Below are 22,960 nucleotides of genomic sequence, written 5' to 3'. Positions count from 1 at the left end.
TTTGGACTTGTCCATTATCTTTATGCTGCAGGAGGTGTGTAGGCTTTTTATACACAACAATCAATTCTGGAATTTGCTTACAGAGACACTCCTGTCACCAATAAAGAAATACATAAATCATCGTTTAGTAGATATACCATCCATTAAAACATACATGCATTTAAGTATATATGTTTCATTAGGTATATATCCAAAAACAGGTTGCAGATCTCTTCTCAGATTCCTCTGTAAGGTCTCAGACAAGAGAGCTGCAGCTTTTGCAATCTTGTCTTCTTCCCCAGCTCCGACTTTCTGTGGTTTTGGTTTCCAAACTCCTTGACAGTAACATAAATTGGACGCCACAGAGATATCCAAAATTCCAAGATAAAAATACAATAAGGAACCTGTTAATTTGGCTATTCTCCACATTAGCTGAATACGAATGCGTTTATCTTGAACATATCAGACTAATGTCCACAGCAGTATTGAGGGAGACATTCTAAAGAAAGTCCAGATCTCTTTACATATAATGTCTCATGTTTGCCATTTTTAATATTACTATTATTTATACAGCGCCACATTTTGTTTCGAAACTGTATGAATTCACGAGGCATACAGTTGCATTCAATGTACAAGTTTGACTTACAGGAACAAGAAGTAATGAAAACTCTGTTCAAACAAGCTTATATTGTGAAGCAGGGGTGCCCAAAAGATAGATCCCCAGATGTTATAGCACTACAACTCCCATGATGCTTTTCATACCTTTAGCATGCTTTTACAATTACAAAGCATCATGGCTGTTGTAGTTTTAAAACATCTGGGGATCTACTTTTTGGGCACCCCTGATCTAAAGGATTCTGCTCCTATATAGATAAAGTTTCATTCCCTAGTCCATTCCATACAGAATTAAAAAGACACAAGCTTTTCCAGATTGCATGGGTGAAATTGCCTGATTTGTCACTAATATATAAACAGGCAGTCAGATGCAGGAGAATATTGATAGGCAGATGCTCAGTAAGACGCAATACTCACACTAAACACTAGGTGGCTCTAAAATGTACCAATGCATGTAATATAGTTTCACTCACATTTTTTTTAACTAAGGCTGCATACAGAATACAGATTTAATATCCTGTTAAGAAAAATTATTTCAGTAAAATAAGCAGATCAAATTTGTGCTTTTTGTGCTTTTTGTGCTTTTCGTGTGAATAGTGTGTCCTTTTTTTTTTTCTTCCTCTTTTTCTTTTTTTTTTTTTTTGCAAAAGGGTCATAAATGAACCTTGTTTCACCTCCCTGGCTGTCAATCAGACAGCTGTTCCTCTTACTTTCATTGTAATACAGCTCATTGAGAAGTCTGTGATTGGACATTCAACGCAAGTCTGCGCTGGGGAAGAAGGGGAGGGCTTGCAATAACTACAGATACTATGCCTGCAGCTATTGAAAGCAAGAATGTTTTCTGTTATGGTATATCTACTACATTGTTTTTTTGTTTTTTTTTAAATTACAAATATAAATAGAGGTTGAGTACATAGGGTCATTTTGATGTGATATCCATAATTCCTATTCAGGAGGACATATGCAAAAAAATGATTATCACTCTTATAGGATTCAATTTTCAGAGTGTTCCTTTGGACCTGAATTGAATCTTGTGAATTGATAATGATCTATTTCTACCCATTTGTTTGATCTATTCTCTTTTGATTAGACCTGTAACTATTGCACAGTTCCAAACATTCCAAAGCAGCAGACACTTTAATGGCTGGAGGTGTGACTGTGGGGGCCTGGTAAATTCTGGGACGATTTAGATGACTTCATGACCAACTGATAATTATTTATGTAGCAAAAAAAGTAACTGAATACAAGACCAATAGTACTTATATGAACAGGTTTATTGTCGTTTAAGACACATTGCTGTTACTTGTTTCATTGTTTTTTTTTTCTTTTTTCTTTAAATTAAGGAACAACAAAGCATAGCATTGATGTTTCGCAATATAAAGGTAAAAATGTATCATTTGAGAGAACAGAGTTGGATGAACTTTCACAATGTTTTTTTTCAAAATATTAAAATATCTAAAAATAAATTATTTCTAAAAAAAATATATATAACAAATATCAAAATATTTCCAAATTAAAATTGTTCATACTATTAAATACTTTTAAAGGTTCATGTAAAAATATCAAAATCATATGAAAAGCTTATCCAACAATATTAAACCAATCCCAAAGTCTGAGTATATATCAAACAAAAAATGGTAGCCTTGAAAACTATTTTTAGATAGATTAAATGGAATAATTACTAAAGAAAAAAACAAAAAACAAGATCACAGAATTTAAATTACACAGTTTTTTTTTTTAATTCATTAGGCCCTCCAATGTAATATTAATATTAGGGCCCCCAGCCACTGTCCATGTGTGTACCCCTTCTCACCCCCCACTATTTTTCATATTTATAGCCCCCATGTCCACTGATGGATGGGGGCTGGGGTATAAGACATTTTATTGTAATAGACCTCACATGACCCCCCCAGTTGGGGATTGGGAGGGATGTTATGCTCCCCAAGTATAAATTAGGATGTCCCACCCGTTTTGTTTTGCTAAATAGTACCCCACCCACTGGCCATCGGTGGGGGCAGAGAGGTGGATAGTGTTCTCTCCACTCCCCTTTATTTATTTTAAACTTCCCAGCCTAATGCCTACGGGTGGGGTAACAGGTAGGAGTATGCTGTCTCTCCCCTCCCCCCCCCCCCATAATTTTACATGGGCTGCCCAGACACTAGTTTTAGACATTTAGTAGATATGCCTCCACCTGCGATAAAAAAAAATGAGCCGTGTTCCAAACCATTAGAACCATCATATGACTATAAAGTGTAAGCTCACTTTTTAGGAGACACCTACATTAACGTGATTAAAAACACATAGACTTGTGTTTACTGACTTCTTTATCAGAACAGTCTCGTATACATTCCATGTTTCAATTCCTTTGCTGTATTCGTTTTTAATATTACCACAAGGAGGTTTGTTACATATCTGTGACCGTATAGTATCATCTTGCAGCAAGACTACTTGTCTTTTTCTTGCCTCTCCACGCAGTGGATGTGAAAGGGTTATTATAGACTGTTCCATTAAATACTATGCTCCTACTCAAACATTAAACCATCATGCTTTAAAAAGTCTTGCAAATGTTTCGTTCTTACAATTCCAAAATACAAACACAAATGTGTTTGTTTAAACAATGCCCACAACTTTCCCGAAGGATAGAAATAATAAAATATATATATATATATATATATATATATATTGTTTTCTCACCAAGACCTATCTCAACCGGCAATGAAAGGGTTAATATCAGGGACACACAGGAGTACATTCACATACTGTTGCTCTAAGCCTTAAACAGTTCCTGTAGTGATCTCAGAGAGATATAGAAGCTTAAACCCTTTGTGCTCCCAGTCACTGCTCATTTAAGAATTTGGTTTCCATAGAAGCTAAGTGTAACACAACACACAACCCCTCTTCCTGGCCTCCTGGGAGAGAAGAGGCATCCACAGGGCTGGGGGCAGGGAGGCCAGTGCCACAGGTAATGTAATATGTAACACTGTATCGGCCTTACTGTTAGTGTGTGTAAATGGTTTAAACAAACAGAGATCCCATGGGAAGCAAGAGGGAACTCCCATTATGCCAAGGCAGCCTGAAGAATGTGAGGGGATTTTCAGTGCAACAAGCAGGGTAACATGAAGTCAGTTTGTCTAAATGCTTGCGGTAAATACACAGTACACAGGTACAAATACACAGGTTTTACACACATAATATTAATTATAATAATAATTGGGCTTATTTGCTAAAAAAAAAGAATTGTAGCAAATGGAACTTTATATTAATTAAGGTTAGTGCAAAACTGCCTAATATATAATGAAACTAATTTAGAAATCTTTCCAAATTTGTATGTTTGGCAAAAAGTTCAGTTTAAGTTTATAGTTCATCACAAATCACTGTTTAGTGCATAAGCCCCTACAGGATTGTTCAACAAGAATCTACTTGTTATTTAATTACTATTAATTATAATTAATTAATGAGCTATTATTATAATCATTTATATAGCGCCAACATATTCCGCAGCGCTTTGCAATTATAGAAATGAAGATGATATTACAATCTACGAGGATTTCAGGTAGTTAGAAATATACTGTTAGTGTCTTCACCAAGGACACCTACTGGTGAGGTGGTAAGTTCAAATCAGCCTTTATATGCTCTGAAACATGCGTCAAAGTGGCAGAACTGTTAACTTTTCCATCTAGCTTTTTTTTTTCTTTGAACTTTTTTGATTAACAACTTGCAAGAACCTATTAGAAACATTAAAAAAAAATAGAATGTGACGTCAGATAAGAACCCTTCGTCCCATGAAGTCTGCCTAAAAATTGACTAATAAATAAACCTTACCCCAGATGACTGACAATTTAGGGGCTGTTAAATGGACACTATAGGCACCAAGACAGCCGCGAGGCAAACAAGGCATTTGCCTTGGGCGGCACTTTCCAGGCAAATGCCTTGTTAGCCTGATGGCATGTGGCTAGCCGCCTGCCTCTACGCCTGCCTTTCTGCCCAAACAGCCTGGCCAGCAGCCCTAATGGACCTTAGGTAAAAAATCCACCCAGCTCTCCCAAAGGTAAGGAGGCTGGGTGGATTTAAATTAAAATAAAAAAATAATCTGTGAGTGTTGGGGGGAGGGGGGATGTTTGTGTGTGTGTGTGTGTGCCTGTCTGCCAGTGTGTGTGTCTGTCTGTCAGTGAGTCTGTGTGTGTATCTGTCAGTGTGTGTCTGTCAGTGTGTGTGTGTGTCTGTCAGTGTGTGTCTGTGAGTGAGTGTATGTCTGTCAGTGTGTGCCTGAGTGATTGTGTGTGTCTGTCAATGTGTGTCTGTGAGTATGTCTGTCAGTGTGTGTCTGTGAGAGAGCCTGTGTGTCTGTCAGTGTGTGTCTGTGAGAGAGCCTGTGTGTCTGTGAGTGTGTGTCTGTGAGTGAGCGTGTCTGTGAGTATGTGTGTATGTCTGTCAGTGTGTGCCTGTGAGGGAGCCTGTGTGTCTGAGAGATTGTGTGTGTCTGTCAGTGTGTGTAATAAATATTTTATTTTTTTTACAATGTAGTAGATATACCCCTAGAAAAAACTTGCATTTTATTATTCTCCTAGCTCCGATTTTGCAAGCCCTCTTCTTTTTCCCCACCCCAGGCTGTAAAATCAGAGACTTCCCAATGCAGCTCAATGAGAAGTCTTTGCAAGGCAGGTGCTCTGGGCTGCCTCTTGAGTCTAACTCCACTGGGCTAACCAAACCAGGAAGTAACAAGACCGGCTGTCTAATTGACAACCAAAATGTGTAAAATTGATAGAAAGATACAAAAATGGATGTGGCTAGAATAAAGGCGCTTAATAGTTATATAGTAGCTGCTATGTGCACTTTTAGGGGATACTCCAAAACCACTATAATTGTGAAACCAAAAGAAAACAAAATACCAAGCAGTGAATCAGAATGCAACAAACTTCAAAACAACTTGATATAAGTGCAGCGCTAGAAGTGTGATAATAGTACTCCTTATGCACTTACCCCTTACAGTACACACGGGGTATGCATGTAAAGTAAACAAGAAAAGAGATATATAGAGTAGTACTGTCAAGTAATCTTTTAGTGGAAAGTATATAAATAAAAAAGGGAAACTCACATTGTAAAGAGCCTTTTATAGGGGTATAGGCTCTAAACACATCGGCCAACGTGCCTTTTAAGGTAGGCAGTAACACCTAGGGATAGGGGTTGTTCCTTTCTTCCATCTTAGAGAATAAAAGGCTCTTTACAATGTGAGTTTCCCTTTTTTATTTATGTACTTTCCACTAAAAGATTACTTGACATTACTACTCTATATATCTCTTTTCTTGTTTACTTTACATGCATACCCCGTGTGTGTACTGTAAGGGGTAAGTGCATAAGGAGTACTATTATCACACTTCTATCGCTTCACTTATATCAAGTTGTTTTGAAGTTTGTTGCATTCTGATTCACTGCTTGGTATTTTGTTTTCAAAAGGTGTAAAATGTTTAATGTATAAATGTGCCAATTTATATTGAATTTATATTGAAATATGCACTTTTTTGCAAGAAATTAAGAAAAAAAAAAGAGGAATAACTCTTCACAAATAAAGCAAGCTAAAGTGATGTGTGTCCCTTTGAACAAACAACCTTTATTGAGAATTTATTTGACTTTTTCTTTCTTACTTTAAAAGCTTTTTTAAAATTTCGTAAGGAATGTGGAATATGTCTATTAAAAGAGATTTATGGATTCACAACTCGGTGATCATAGGATGTGAATGTTATTCTGTACAAATAGCTTTGCAGGAACAGAGACTGAGTATTTGGTATATCCTCTACTATGTTAATAGCTTAATATAATGTATGTGTTACATGATTAACTTATTTTCTGTATAATGTATATAAGAGAGAATGCCACAGAACTTGTTCTAACTTTTTGGGGATTTTTAGGTATAATTTTTTGTTGTTAATTCCTCTAATATGATTATTCATCACTTTGTGTTTAAAATAAAATTTAGTTCAGGGAGTCCGATCATCATCCATGTGTTTATCGAATATTGGACATACAAAATATTTGGAAAACGATTTGGACAAACCAAAACAGTGTAAAATTATTATGAATATTAAATATTATGTACATATTTAGCAGTACACAAGGGCATTTCAGCTTCATTTGGTTCACAGATCAAGTGAAAAAACGAACCAATAGTGGGAAAAAGAGGAGGTGTAGTAGAGAAAAAAAAATCTTTATGTACATACTATATATTTATTAAATATCCTTTTTTTCCCTCTTCACTTGATCTTTGAATAGCGATCAATATTTTTTTCTTTTTTCCCAAATGGCGTTTTGTAATGCATAAGTCTTGTACTGGTCACTTTATATTACACTGTCGTTTTTCCCAATTGTACAGCTCTGTGGACTATGTATTTTGTTTACATATGTGTGTGTGTGTCTATTGCAATATATGTAAGTTTGACAATTCATAAAGCTAGTTATTGTTTTTTTTTAGAACTGAACGGAAAAGTAATTATTTTATGCTGGCCAATATGGATTCAGATTACCTTATTGTGGCCTCAGAAAATCTGTTACTTGAACGCGGACGTACTTGTGATAATCTCCGTACTGAAGACGTAAAAGAACTTGTTCTGTTATATCTGAATCAATTGCTATTAAAAGAAGTGACTGTTTTGCAACGTTGTAGGTCACTCCGAATCTGCAATTTGTCCAACAACTTCATCACAAATATCAATTCTTTACGAGCATGCTCGCATTTAATTAAACTGGATTTGAGTGGAAATCAGGTGAGCAATATTTTATTTTCATATGTTTATGAGTTCATTTCATTTATTGTGGCATCATGCAAGGCTGGTTTGGGGATTAAACGGCCAATTCAACTGCCAAGGTCATTATGAGATTAGTGAAGCCTAGGTGGCAATTATGGATTTTGCATATATTGGCAAGGTAATGCCCATATTCATTTTCTTTTCCTGAGCTTGAGTTACATGAGTTTCTTCTTGGTCCTCTGTTCTGTTCTCCATGCAGCAAAAATATCAATGACAGAATCTCTTTGAACTTTCAGTACCTAATCCTTGCTGGTGCAAGATGATGGCTTCAGTGAGAGGCAATTTAGGCTAGTGTTTACCTGTGCCTTGCCAGTGTGGAGGATTGAATGTACACTTGAAGCACCAGAGCAACATTTGTATATATTTATAGCCTTTTGTCTCAATTGACAAATGAATTGCAAGAATAAGGCTTGCAATATACTGCATCTTATCTCTAAAATGCTTCTTGTTGTTTATTGTAAAAAAATATTTTTGGGAAGGCAGAATTTCGACCATATGGTGGTTTGGCTGACTCAGATTTAATTAATGAAAAAAGATTCAGAAAACAAATTAGATGAATCATTAGAGCACGAAAATTAGCCAGTTATTGTACTGCAATATATATATAGACACACACACACACACACATACAGTTGCAATGACAATTATTTAACCCCTATTGAAAACCATGTCAAAATTTACAGACATTCAACTGTCTGCAATGAACAAACCAAACAAAAGCAATTGAAAAAGCTCAACACAATTAATGTTTCAAGTGGTTTAACAAAATTCAACTTAAAATGCAACTATGCTGTAGCTGTAGTGGGGGTATAGGGGCTTTAGTGGAGTGTTTTGTTGAAAGTGGGGTATTTGGTCAAAGGGCTTAGGATTAGCTAGCTGTCTTGCACAAGTCCCAAGTATGATAATTATTATTTTTATGAGACTTATGATTCTAATAACAATCATTTGTTAATTGATAAAATTGTTCATTGGAGTTCAATTGAGTAAATTGGGAATTCAGAGATAGGTTAAAACTAACACAAATTAAACACACATATCTAAATGGATTTAACAAAATACTATCAACAAAATAACAAAATGCTATCTATATTGAACATGGTAAACTAGAAAAAAAAGATGACATAAGCTGATGTTGGGCAGAGGGGTATTTAGTGATAACATTAGGAAATCTTTCAATAAAGAAATAATAGTAAAGATTTGTTATAGAATTCCAGTTGTGGACCCCCTTTCTAGGTCAAAAAAGCAGAAAGTAGAAAAATACTTACACCACTTTCTGTATTTGGTTTGAGAGGCCACTTTCCATTGGTGGAACATGTACAGGCACATAAGAGCTCAAAATACTCTTTGCTGTAGTCCATACTAAAGGTCAGTAGTAGGAAGGTCATCTTGAAGACAAGGTGTGATGGAACTCATGTGATTCAAGTTGGAACAGGATGCTGGATAGTAATCATGAAAGCAGCAAAATTGAAAGAAAAAACCCAGGAGTGCTATCAAGATTAGAGAGTTAGCGTGCCGTAGATTTTCAAAAACATGAGGAGGTCCAAAAAATATATTGAAACCAAGAACCTATCACTGAACTTTCTTATTTTTAAGTGATTACAGGTTAAAATTATTCTGGCCTGACAAAAAAATGGCCAGATAAAAATTTTATTACTGCATTGCATTATAACTGCATTCAGAGGCAGTTAAATACATTAGATTGTCTTCATACTCTACAGCCACGTTCACACGTAGATTTATTTTTTGGAAACATAGGAGACACAAGAGTAAAGGCAATATCACATGTATCTTTTGAAACTTATTCGGAATGTTTCTGTTAAAACAAGGCAGAAGGCTTAGCATCATGGGACATGTGAACCAATTTATTCTCTAATTTCAAGGATAACCATCGCTGACACTATCACTACTGTAGTGACTATGATGGATAGAAAGTAGTGTTCTAATATGTGTTTAATGTAACACAGCAGTTTATGTTCACAATTTAAATTCTTTGATTTTGTATTGTAGTAGGATAGAGGAACTTGATAACTTTAAAGTGTTATTCCAAACCACTTCAGTGATTTGAAGTATTCATTGTGCCTGGAGTCTGTATGTGCTGTGTTTCATTGTGAAATGTATATTCACCTCATCGGGGCATCATTAGCCAGCTCGTAACAAGAGTTCCAGACTGTCTAATATGAATTCTGTTCAAATTTGGAATCTAACATCAGTATGCACAGCATACTACCCCCAAGAAAACATTCATGTATGTATATATATATATGTTTGTGGTCGGTTAATATAGAGACCGTGATATGCCTTGTGATTGAAGCAAGTCGGTGTGGTGTGCCGAAACCGACGTAGGGGTAGGCCTGTAATAAAGAGGGCCTCCTGGAGGAATTGTTTAGGTAGGAAGAGGGTGAGGTGGGTGGGGTGAACGGAATGCCACGGCGAAGGTAAGAAGGGGAAGTAGCATTTTATAGGAACGCTAACTCCTCCCACAGGCCTGCAACCTTTAAATATATATATATATATATATATATATATATATATATATATATATACATACATATGAAACAATGGATTCTGATCTATCCTTTCCTCTTTCCTCTGCACAGTCTTATAGTCTGCGTCAGCAAATTGATCAATAAGAGGCTTCTCATTCACACATCTCAATAAACTATATCTCATTGAGAAGTTAGCAGGATGAAGGCAGACGCCCTTTAGTGGAAGTGGAAGAAATCTTCCGACAATGTGTCTGACAGCTGGAGAGGTTTTCCAGCAGTAATGTATTACAGCACCATTTTATTTAAAATTTCCACTTCTATAAACCGAAAATGAATAAGGCACACTCTTTTCACATAATAAGCAAGCTTTATGTGTTTGTGGTGTTCATTTTAAGAAGAATCCCAAGGGAAATATTTGCAGTAGAATCTGAGTGCTGCATCCGATTGGAAATAATTCTTGTGGGCTGTAGCAATATAGAAGAAATAAAAAGTCAGCAGAGTTTTCAATTCACTTATTTTCAGCCTAAAATGTTAAATTCACACTTTAGAAAATAACACTGACAGAGATAATAACTCTTTGTATCTTTATAAAGTGTGATATTTGTGTTTTTTTTTCTTCTAAAAACACAACAGTCAAAAAATAGGTTAATTTAGAAAGTAGGAGTTGAAACAAATCCATTCTACCATCCCCACGCCCATGTTCTATATGATACCTAAATGAACTCCACAGAATAAAACAAGCCCCGGAAACGATTCTCTCTAAAGGGTTCAATTATGAAAACAAGTAAAAGTAAGAAACCCTAAAGCAAGTTATACCACCCTTAACCTTCCTCCTAAAACGAAGGTTTGTTTTACAATTGCTTGTTCTGATAATGCGACAATGTTTGTTTCAGATACAAAAGCTACCAGATCGTGCGTTTTGGAATGAATTAAAGGAATTAAAACTGATGTACCTCCATGACAACCAGATTGGAGATGTGAGCAACATTGAATCTCTGTCTTCTTGTCCAAATCTCACAGCCTTGACCCTGTACGATACACCATTAAGCCTTCGCAAAAGTTACAGGCATATTGTTGTAAACAGTATCTGGTCGCTGAAAGCTCTTGATAATTATGTTGTTTCTGATGAAGAAATAATCGAAGATTGGTCCCTTCAGTACAGATTTAGAAGTCAAAACCCTCACTTGTGCATTAATATGTTACCTGCCCCATGTACGGTAAGATATGGACCTTACAATGGATCTGTCACCCACACGTCTATTGACATGCGTTTGTTGGATTTAAACTGTACTACCAGAATGACCAGCAACTAAATAGATTAAATGTCAGCTTAACTTGTTTGGGGTGTGTGCACATCTCCCAGGCTAGTACAGCGATAGCGTACACTTCCATATTATTTTATCTACACATTAGCAAATAATATGGATGTATTTATTGTTTATAAAGTCAATAAGGGTCCCTAGCAGCATGCGGGATGAGGCCCCCCTCCTAAACCCCATAGCTCTTTTCTGAGTGTTGTATATGTGTGGGGGGAGAGGGAATGAGTGTTGTGTATATGTGATAGTATGTGTAATAGCTGAATGTTGTGTGTGGAGGAGGCTATATGGGGGGGAGTCTCAATGTGCCTGTGTTTGCAGGGTGAGTGTTGTTGTGGTGACTAAAACGTGTGGGTGGAGAAGTCTGAGTTTTGTGTGTGAGTAGAGTTTGAGTGTCGCTGAGTGATATGTGTGAGGGGGTTGCTGTATGTGTGGTATCTAGGTTTTGGGGTTAGATTTTATTCATTTGCTTCATTTTATATATTTATTTTAATATTGGACTGTTTAATAATACTATTAACCATAACTCCTAAACTACCAGTTATATACCAGTCACATACCTCACATTGTGTCTGTAAATAAGTTATTTGAGATGTTTTATTATAATATTAAATTTACGTCACCATAGGTATAGTTAGGCACTTGTGTTATTAGCATATTATTCTCAACTTAGCTTAATAAATATTTTTCTGTGTTCAGCTTATGCAGGTCAGTGTCTCAGAAGGAAAATGTTATCTCTGTTAAAATGTGTTTGATCTTGTTTTGGTGTAGGATATTTGTCTCCAGAGTGAAATGAAAGATGTTAGAGACCTTTTCACAAAGATCAATCACGTGCTTGTGCATTGCTCCCCAGTCCTGATCATCCAGAGATGGATAAGAGGGTTTTTAACGCGGAAGAGATTGGGGTACGCTTTATATTTTTCTTGTTGATTTATGTTTATTTAAAGCCATATGGATAGCACAGTGAAGAGAACATCGTGAAATTGCAGATGCTGGTTTATGCTCATATAAAGTATTTTGGCTCCAGTGTATCATGAATGCACTACACTATAACAATTACTAGAGCCCGTAAAGGGCCCTTACATCCCAAAGCCATATTCTGATGGGTAAAATAAACTCTAAAGTAGAAAAATCTAGAGGGCATCGCAATGCCTAAAATGTTTCCTCTCTATTGCGTATCATGCACTCTCCAATAACCGACTGCAATAATGTAAAATCTGTAAGACTAGAACTTACTGAGATTCTTTCGGCAGTCCAGTCTGTTGCTATCTGTTAAGCAAAAAGATTTAGGAGTAGAATAAAGAAGATAAATGGTAAATTTCAGTTTAAAGGTATTTATGGCTACAGACTTAGTATTCACATTAAAATAAACAAAAATATAATTTACACTACATAATGTTAATAATTTACGTATAAAATATGCCTTGGGGTGAGAATGGAATTAATGGGTGGATGATGGGAGTGAAACGCATTGGGAATTAGTTATAAAGAGAAATGATGGGGCAAAGTTCTAAAAATAGAGCAATTAGCAGCAACATACAACTGGTTTCCATTGTGATTGCCCAATTTTAGTATTTTACCCAGGAATAGCTCATTAATCATGACACCATTCTGTCCAGTGAGATTTGCACCAAATTTGAGGTTCTCTTGAAATTGCCATTTTCTACGTGGCTGGGGTAATGTGTGTAATATTAATTAATATTGATAAACGTTAAACTTTTTTTTGGTGTAGTATAAGTCAGGAATACAGTTGAGCGAACCCGAACTATAAAGTTCGGGTTCGTAATGAACATTACAGTTTTTGGACCCCGGACCCAAACACGGACATATCAGTGTATGTTCGAGTTGGAGTTCGGTGTTTGGTAATTTAATGGCACATTTTGAAAGGCTGCAGGGCAGCCAATCAACAAGTGTTTGACTCGTGTGCCCTTAGAAGCCATCACAGCCATGCCTACTAATGGCATGGCTGTGATTGGCCAGTGCAGCATGTGACCCAGCCTCTATATATAAGCTGGAGTCACGTAGCGCCGCCCGTCACATGAGCTCTTATTAGTGTAGGGAGAGGATGCTGCAGCTGTGAGGGACAGATTAGGAAAGAATTCTGGTGATGAATCTGCAAACTACAGCGATTATTTTTGTACCCTGCCCTGAGCCCAGTGCCACAGAGAGTGCAGATCACTTGCAACTGCATGTGTGCCAGGCACATTACTTTAATCCTGTTCTGGTAGCTCAGTGGGCAACATCTAGGCATTTTTTGTTTTAATTTTTAAATACTGCAATTTTTTGGGTGCTAAATAGTACATTTGCGTACTGCATTTCTTGCAGTCCAATTAAACCCTTAAAGGACCACTCTAGGCACCCAGACGACTTCAGCTTAATGAAGTGGTCTGGGTGCCAGGTACCTCTAGGATTAACCCTTTTTTTATAAACATAGCAGTTTCAGAGAAACTGCTATGTTTATAATGAGGGTTAATCCAGCCTCCAAATCCTCTAGTGGCTGTCTCACTGACAGCCGCTAGAGGCGCTTGCGTGCTTCTCACTGTGAAAATCACAGTGAGAGCACGCAAGCGTCCATAGGAAAGCATTGTAAATGCTTTCCTATGCGACCGGCTGAATGCGAGCGCGGCTCCTGCCGCGCATGCGCATTCAGCCGATGACGTCGCGATCAAGATGGAGAGGAGGAGGAAAGCTCCCCGCCCGGCGCTGGAAAAAGAGGTAAGTTTAACCCCTTCCTCTCTCCAGAGCCCGGCGGGAGGGGGTCCCTGAGGGTGGGGGCACCCTCAGGGTACTCTAGTGCCAGGAAAACGAGTATGTTTTCCTGGCACTAGAGTGGTCCTTTAAATACTACTGTTACATTGTTGGTTTAAAAAAATAAAACTTTTTGGTGCTGAATAGTACATTTGCGGCCTGCGGTGCACTTCATATCTGAGAGTCAAATAGAACTGTCAAATACTGCTGTGACATAGCAGTTTTAAAAATTCTAATTGTTTAGGTGCTAAATAGTACATTTGTGTAGTGATGTCCCGCACGGTTCGCTGGCGAATAGTTCCTGGCGAACATAGCTTGTTCGCGTTCGCCACGGAAGGCGAACATATGCGATGTTCAGTCCGCCCCCTATTCGTCATCATTGAGTAAACTTTTAACCTGTACCTCACAGTCAGCAGGCACATTCCAGCCAATCAGCAGCAGACCCTCCCTCCCAGACCCTCCCACCTCCTAGACAGCATACAATTTAGATTAATTCTGAAGCTGCATTCTTTTTTTTTTTTTTTGTATTTTTTTTTTTTGTGTTTGTGTTTATTATACATTATCCTCCATAGCCAGTAACCTGTGTTTATTATACATTATCCTCCCATAGCCAGTAACCTGTGTTTATTATACATTATCCTCCCATAGCCAGTAACCTGTGTTTATTATACATTATCCCCCATAGCCAGTAACCTGTGTTTATTATACATTATCCCCCCCATAGCCAGTAACCTGTGTTTATTATACATTATCCCCCCATAGCCAGTAGCCTGTGTTTATTATACATTATCCCCCATAGCCAGTAACCTGTGTTTATTATACATTATCCTCCCATAGCCAGTAACCTATGTTTATTATACATTATCCCCCCATAGCAAGTAACCTGTGTTTATTATACATTATCCCCCCATAGCCAGTAACCTGTGTTTATTATACATTATCCTCCCATAGCCAGTAACCTGTGTTTATTATACATTATCCCCCCATAGCCAGTAGCCTGTGTTTATTATACATTATCCCCCATAGCCAGTCACCTGTGTTTATTATACAGTATCCTCCCATAGCCAGTAACCTATGTTTATTTTACATTATCCTCCCCATGGCCAGTAACATGTGTTTATTATACATTATCCTCCCATAGCCAGTAACCTGTGTTTATTATACATTATCATTCAATAGCCAGTAACCTGTGTTTATTATACATTATCACCCCCATAGCCAGTAACCTGTGCTTATTATACATTATCCCCCCCATAGCCAGTAACCTGTGTTTATTATACATTATCCCCCATAGCCAGTAACCTGTGTTTATTATACATTATCCCTCCATAGCCAGTAACCTGTGTTTATTATACATTATCCCCCCCATAGCCAGTAGCCTGTGTTTATTATACATTATCCCCCATAGCCAGTAACCTGTGTTTATTATACATTATCCTCCCATAGCCAGTAACCTATGTTTATTATACATTATCCCCCCATAGCAAGTAACCTGTGTTTATTATACATTACCCCCCCATAGCCAGTAACCTGTGTTTATTATACATTATCCTCCCATAGCCAGTAACCTGAGTTTATTATACATTATCCCCCCATAGCCAGTAACCTGTGTTTATTATACATTATCCTCCCATAGCCAGTAACCTGTGTTTATTATACATTATCCCCCCATAGCCAGTAGCCTGTGTTTATTATACATTATCCCCCATAGCCAGTAACCTGTGTTTATTATACATTATCCTCCCATAGCCAGTAACCTATGTTTATTATACATTATCCTCCCCATGGCCAGTAACATGTGTTTATTATTCATTATCCTACCATAGCCAGTAACCTGTGTTTATTATACATTATCCTCCCATAGCCAGTAACCTGTGTTTATTATACATTATCCTTCAATAGCCAGTAACCTGTGTTTATTATACATTATCACCCCCATAGCCAGTAACCTGTGCTTATTATACATTATCCCCCCATAGCCAGTAACCTGTGTTTATTATACATTATCCCCCATAGCCAGTAACCTGTGTTTATTATACATTATCCTCCCATAGCCAGTAACCTGTGTTTATTATACATTATCCTCCCATAGCCAGTAATCTGTGTTTATTATACATTATCCACCCATAGCCAGTAACCTTTGTTTATTATACATTATCCCCCCATAGCCAGTAACCTGTGCTTATTATACATTATCTCCCCCATAGCCAGTAACCTGTGTTTATTATACATTACCCCCCATAGCCAGTAACCTGTGTTTATTATACATTATCCTCCCATAGCCAGTAACCTATGTTTATTATACATTATACTCCCCATGGCCAGTAACACATGTTTTTTTTATACATTATCCTCCCATAGCCAGTAACCTGTGTTTATTATACATTATCCTCCCATAGCCAGTAACCTGTGTTTATTATACATTCCCTCCCATAGCCAGTAACCTGTGTTTATTATACATTATCACCGCCATAGCCAGTAACCTGTGCTTATTATACATTATCCCCCCATAGCCAGTAACCTGTGTTTATTATACATTATCCCCCATAGCCAGTAACCTGTGTTTATTATACATTATCCTCCCATAGCCAGTAACCTGTGTTTATTATACATTATCCTCCCCATAGCCAGTAACCTGTGTTTATTATACATTATCCTCCCATAGCCAGTAACCTGTGTTTATTATACATTATCCTCCCCATAGCCAGTAACCTGTGCTTATTATACATTATCCCCCCATAGCCAGTAACCTGTGTTTATTATACATTATCCCCCATAGCCAGTAACCTGTGTTTATTATACATTCCCTCCCATAGCCAGTAACCTGTGTTTATTATACATTATCACCCCCATAGCCAGTAACCTGTGCTTATTATACATTATCCCCCCATAGCCAGTAACCTGTGTTTATTATACATTATCCCCCATAGCCAGTAACCTGTGTTTATTATACATTCCCTCCCATAGCCAGTAACCTGTGTTTATTATACATTATCACCCCCATAGCCAGTAACCTGTGCTTATTATACATTATCCCCCCATAGCCAGTAACCTGTGTTTATTATACATTACCCCCCATAGCCAGTAACCTGTGTTTATTATACATTATCCTCCCATAGCCAGTAACCTATGTTTATTATACATTATCCTCCCCATGGCCAGTAACACATGTTTTTTTTATACATTATCCTCCCATAGCCAGTAACCTGTGTTTATTATACATTATCCTCCCATAGCCAGTAACCTGTGTTTATTATACATCCCCTCCCATAGCCAGTAACCTGTGTTTATTATACATTATCACCCCCATAGCCAGTAACCTGTGCTTATTATACATTATCCCCCCATAGCCAGTAACCTGTGTTTATTATACATTATCCCCCATAGCCAGTAACCTGTGTTTATTATACATTATCCTCCCATAGCCAGTAACCTGTGTTTATTATACATTATCCTCCCCATAGCCAGTAACCTGTGTTTATTATACATTATCCTCCCATAGCCAGTAACCTGTGTTTATTATACATTATCCTCCCCATAGCCAGTAACCTGTGCTTATTATACATTATCCCCCCATAGCCAGTAACCTGTGTTTATTATACATTATCCCCCATAGCCAGTAACCTGTGTTTATTATACATTATCCTCCCATAGCCAGTAACCTGTGTTTATTATACATTATCCCCCCCATAGCCAGTAACCTGTGCTTATTATACATTATCTCCCCCATAGCCAGTAACCTGTGTTTATTATACATTATCCCCCATAGCCAGTAACCTGTGTTTATTATACATTATCCTCCCATAGCCAGTAACCTATGTTTATTATACATTATCCTCCCCATGGCCAGTAACACATGTTTTTTTTTTTATACATTATCCTCCCATAGCCAGTAACCTGTGTTTATTATACATTATCCTCCCATAGCCAGTAACCTGTGTTTATTATACATTACCCTCCCATAGCCAGTAACCTGTGTTTATTATACATTATCACCCCCATAGCCAGTAACCTGTGCTTATTATACATTATCCCCCCATAGCCAGTAACCTGTGTTTATTATACATTATCCCCCATAGCCAGTAACCTGTGTTTATTATACATTATCCTCCCCATAGCCAGTAACCTGTGTTTATTATACATTATCCTCCCATAGCCAGTAACCTGTGTTTATTATACATTATCCTCCCCATAGCCAGTAACCTGTGTTTATTATACATTATCCCCCCATAGCCAGTAACCTGTGTTTATTATACATTATCCCCCATAGCCAGTAACCTGTGTTTATTATACATTATCCTCCCATAGCCAGTAACCTGTGTTTATTATACGTTATCCTCCCCATAGCCAGTAACCTGTGTTTATTATACATTATCCTCCCATAGCCAGTAACCTGTGTTTATTATACATTATCCTCCCATAGCCAGTAACCTGTGTTTATTATACATTATCCCCCATAGCCAGTAACCTGTGTTTATTATACATTATCCTCCCATAGCCAGTAACCTGTGTTTATTATACATTATCCTCCCCATAGCCAGTAACCTGTGTTTATTATACATTATCCTCCCATAGCCAGTAACCTGTGTTTATTATACATTATCCTCCCATAGCCAGTAACCTTTGTTTATTATACATTATGCCCCATAGCCAGTAACCTGTGTTTATTATACATTATCCCCCCCACAGCCAGTAACCTGTGTTTATTATACATTATCCTCCCATAGCCAGTAACCTGTGTTTATTATACATTATCCCCCCATTGCCAGTAACCACAACCATTTTGTGTCTCTCCGCAAGCCCACGTCTAGGGAACTGGCACTTATATTTGCTAGAGAGGTGTTTAGGTTGCATGGCATTCCCGTATCTATTGTGTCCGATAGAGGTAGCCAATTTATTTCCAGGATCTGGAAAGCCTTTTGTTTGGAAATGGGTATTACTCTCTCATTTTCTTCCGCATACCACCCCCAGTCTAATGGAGCTGCTGAACGTGCCAATCAATCTCTGGAGCAGAACCTTCGTTGTTTCATATCCCACCATCAGAACAATTGGTCTGACCTTCTTCCTTGGGCTGAATTCCTTTTTACGTTGTCTATGGCCAGCATCCCGTTGTTCTTCCGGCTGCTTTCTCCTCACAGGGCATGCCAGTTTTGGATGAGCATTTGGCTGGTTTGTGTAATACTTGGGAGCAGATTCAGCGTTCTTTGGTGGATTCCGCTGCTCGCCAGAAGGTGCAGGCTGACAAGCATCGCAGGGCGGCTCCTTCTTATGTCGTGGGGGAGAGGGTTTTGCTTTCCACGCAAAATATTTGCCTCCGGGTTTTTTCTATGAAATTGGCTCCCCGCTTTATTGGTCCTTATCGTGTTTTGCATAAGGTTAATCCTGTTTCGCATGCCTTTGGTCTTCCTAAGAATCTGCGTATTCCTAATGTCTTTCACACTTCATTGTTGAAGCCTTACATACGCAACCGCTATACCCGGCATACTCCTCCTCCCCCTCCTGTCTCTGTGGAGGGTCATGAGGAGTTTGAAGTTTCTGCCGTTCTTGACTCTCGTTTCCTTAGAGGTCGACATCAATACCTGGTGCATTGGAAGGGCTATGGGCCTGAGGAGCACAGTTGGATTTCCGCTGATGCTGTTCATGCTCCTTGCCTTGTGCGTTCCTTCCATTCTCGTTTTCCTGCCAGGCCTGGCCCTCATTTCTCTTTTATTTTCACTATAGCACTGGTATATTAGTGGCATTTGCACCTTTGCACTTTTTTGTACTGACACCAGTGTATGTAATATCAACACACTTTTATATGACAGAGGTTGTGAATTGATATAAGCACCAGAGTGTTTTTAACCCCTTAAGGACCAAACTTCTGGAATAGAAGGGAATCATGACATGTCAGACATGCCATGTGTCCTTAAGGGGTTAAAGGAATATTGCACATTTTTTGTCTTAAAGACACAGCGCACCCTTTTTCTGTATTATTGTATTGTATTTTTAGTGTTTTAAGAGCTATTGCACTTTATAAGGGAGCTGCTTCTTATGTTTTAAGGTTTTTTGTATATTTATTCACGATTTTAGACGTGTATTGAGCGCCATCTGCTACTTGTTTTTTCTTTCGTGTGACTGATTACCATCCTCCTGACTCTGGCTTGTTCTCGTTTTCGGAGTCTCTCTGTTACCATGACCTCGCCTTGTTTCAGATTACGCTTTATCTCTGTCTGACGTTTAGTCTGGCCATTCTAAGTCCAGGTAATACGTTATATCCTAGTCTTGTCCCTTGCTACCCTAAACTCTGCGTGTTGGGGTATTACATCATGACATTATGATAGGACCATGGGCCCTGCAGGTTTAGGACAGCAAATGGCCTCCTATGAGGCAAGATTTTAAGAACAGGATCACCGTATGGACCAGATTGCCCAGGCCCATCAGACACTTTTGTCCAGAAATGCTTATTTGGCCCCTGAGACACTGGTATGCGTACCATGTCAACCCGTACCTCCCATTCCAGAGGCATCTATCCTGACTAGAGATGTCCCGAATAGTTCGCTGGCGAATAGTTCTGCCCCCTATTCATCATCATTGAGTAAACTTTGACCCTGTACCTCACAGTCAGCAGACACATTCCAGCCAATCAGCAGCAGACCCTCCCTCCTAGACCCTCCCACCTCCCGGACAGCATCCATTTTAGATTCAGTCGGAAGCAGCATTCTTTTTTTTTTTTTTTAGACAGAAGTGTGTTATATTTGAGCATGCTAGGCTGAACGTGCGTATATCATGGCTAGTTGCACTGAGGGTATGAGTATATAGCAGTACATTGTCGTGAAAGATGGCTGTCATGTTTAGGGTATAGCTTGCACGTTATCAACTGTGTATTTACATCAGCAGCTCCACCACTAGTTATAAATCAAGTGTGAGTCGCCCCATGAGATGAGACTAGTGAATAACATAATACATGAACGGTTAAGGTAAAGGCATGTAAGGAACTACGACAATAAACTCTTTAGGAAGTGAAATAATGACATGTTTAAACGCTTGCTACTTTACGATTAGTTAATGTGCAGAGAGCAGTTCATGTGATCAAAGGCATGGTGTGGAGGATCGGCTATAGTGGGACATGCTTGGCAGGCTGCTGTTTACTGCTTGTGCTCATCCGATCCCTTCTGGGCGCCAGGTGCAGACCCTGGGAGTCCCTGATACCTGGAACAACAAAGGCAAGTCTCTGGCTGAGTGCCGGGCTCGCGGCTTGAGGTGGTGGAAGCTTGTTTTGTCGGGTGGTCAGATCTGTCCTGGTGGTGCTTCACGTCCGGTGCGGGATTGTGGTGGCTTAAGGTGGAGGCGAGTGCTTGACGTGGGGCAGGCTCTGCATTTCTGTTTGTGCCTCCCGTCTTCAACGCCTTTTGCGTTGGTGGATTTTAATGGGGACTGCTTCGCTTAGCTGGGGTGGAGCTTGTTGGGGCTGTGGTGGAGCTTGTTGGGGCTTCCTGCTTGTTATTTGCTTCCAAAATTGATTAAAGAGTCTGTCCAGCTTAGACTCAATATCCTGCCATGCTTTGTTGGTACCAGGAGGACACGCGGCTGCCACCATATTGGGAGAGTCGCAGATGAGTATGTCAGCCTGGGCGGCTGTGCTCTGTGCGTCCATTAGCTCCAGACAGCCTGTCAGGGGTGGACCGGGATAACCCCCACCGGTCCGAGGGGGGGTAACGGAGCTCCTGCCGGGAAGTAGCTGCTCCTGGGCATCCCAGGATCGGGAGATCGGCCGCCACTCCCGCCCGGTGAGCACCAGGCCACACTTGCCACGCAGAGGTAAGTAAGACTCTGTCGAGTTGATGACCGCTATTAAGCATGCCGGGTCGGTCAGGTAGGAGCAACATTGCTGGGTCATCCCCCTCTGGGGTGAAATTCGCTTGTTGATAGCTGCTTAAAGTGAGATATTGAGGGAGCTCACTGAAGTGCGTCTTTCCTCCATGACAGCTAGGCCCCGCCCCCCGGAAGCTGCATTCTTAGTGAGAGGAGGGACAGTGTAGCTGCTGCTGATTTAATAGGGAAATCGATAGCTAGCCTAGTGTATTTAGTGTCCACTACAGTCCTGAAGGACTCATCTGATCTCTGCTGTAAGGACAGCAACACAAAAAGCCCTTTTTAGGGCTAGAACATCAGTCTGCTTTTTTTTTCTTTTTCCCTATGTAATCTAATTGCAGTTGCCTGCCTGCCAGCGTGTGTCTCAGGCTCACAGCGTATACTGTGCCCACTTGCCCAGTGCCACCACTCATATCTGGTGTCACAATAGCTTGCATTTAAAAAACAAACAAACCTTTTTTGACTGTAATATAATAGCAGTCAGTTTCCTTCACACATGTGCGTTTCAGGGCCTGCCAGGGCACAGTGTCACACCAGTGCAACTCATATCTGGTGTAACAGTCGTGTACATAAAAAAAAAACTAGAAATTTGACTGTGAAATAATAGCAGTCAGTTTCCTTCACACGTGTGCGTTTCAAGGCCTGCCAGGGCACAGTGTCACACCAGTGCAACTCATATCTGGTGTAACAGTAGTGTACATTTAAAAAAAAAAAAAATACAGGGGGCTTGTTGTCACCTTTCGGGGACCCTTGGTGTTGCACGTGGCTGGATGGAGGAAGAGACCTTCAATGACATCAGTGAGGACAAGGAACGGGACATGGCTAGCTTGGTATCCAACCTTGTGCAAATGTGGAGTTTGCGGTTGTGCAAATTGACTGTTTGCGGTTGTTTGCGGTGTGTTAAACGGGGAGTTTGGTCTGTCACTGTGAAGCGGGTGTAACCCTTACACTACCTGATCGATACAACATTATACCTGATGTTTTAAAGCACGTTATTCCAAACAATTTAGGAATGTTAGGTGATTTATGCCCTTTATGGATTAAAACCAGACTCTGCATCAACTATGTAATTTTCCATGGGAGTTTTGCCATGGATCCCCCTCCAGCATGCCTCAGTCCAGGTGTTAGTCCCCTTGAAACAACTTTTCCATCACTATTGTGG

At 39.1% G+C, this 22,960-nt stretch overlaps 1 protein-coding gene across 1 annotated transcript in view; it reads left to right on the top strand.

Moving 5' to 3' along the window:
* Positions 1-3,497: 3,497 nt before the first annotated feature.
* LRRIQ3 (leucine rich repeats and IQ motif containing 3) overlaps positions 3,498-22,960 on the top strand; it is a 61,838-nt gene continuing 42,375 nt past the window's right edge. Inside the window, exons 1-4 of the mRNA XM_063427224.1 lie at positions 3,498-3,556; positions 7,061-7,352; positions 10,774-11,097; positions 11,968-12,101. Of these exons, the coding sequence (XP_063283294.1) occupies positions 7,086-7,352; positions 10,774-11,097; positions 11,968-12,101 (725 nt within the window). The 5' untranslated portion in view covers positions 3,498-3,556; positions 7,061-7,085. The remainder of the gene's footprint in view (positions 3,557-7,060; positions 7,353-10,773; positions 11,098-11,967; positions 12,102-22,960) is intronic.

The sequence above is a fragment of the Pelobates fuscus genome, chromosome 7 (assembly GCF_036172605.1).
Source record: "Pelobates fuscus isolate aPelFus1 chromosome 7, aPelFus1.pri, whole genome shotgun sequence".
NCBI lineage: Eukaryota > Metazoa > Chordata > Amphibia > Anura > Pelobatidae > Pelobates > Pelobates fuscus.
The sequence above is the reverse complement of the archived record's forward strand: the minus strand, read 5'-3'. Positions and strand labels throughout refer to the sequence as shown.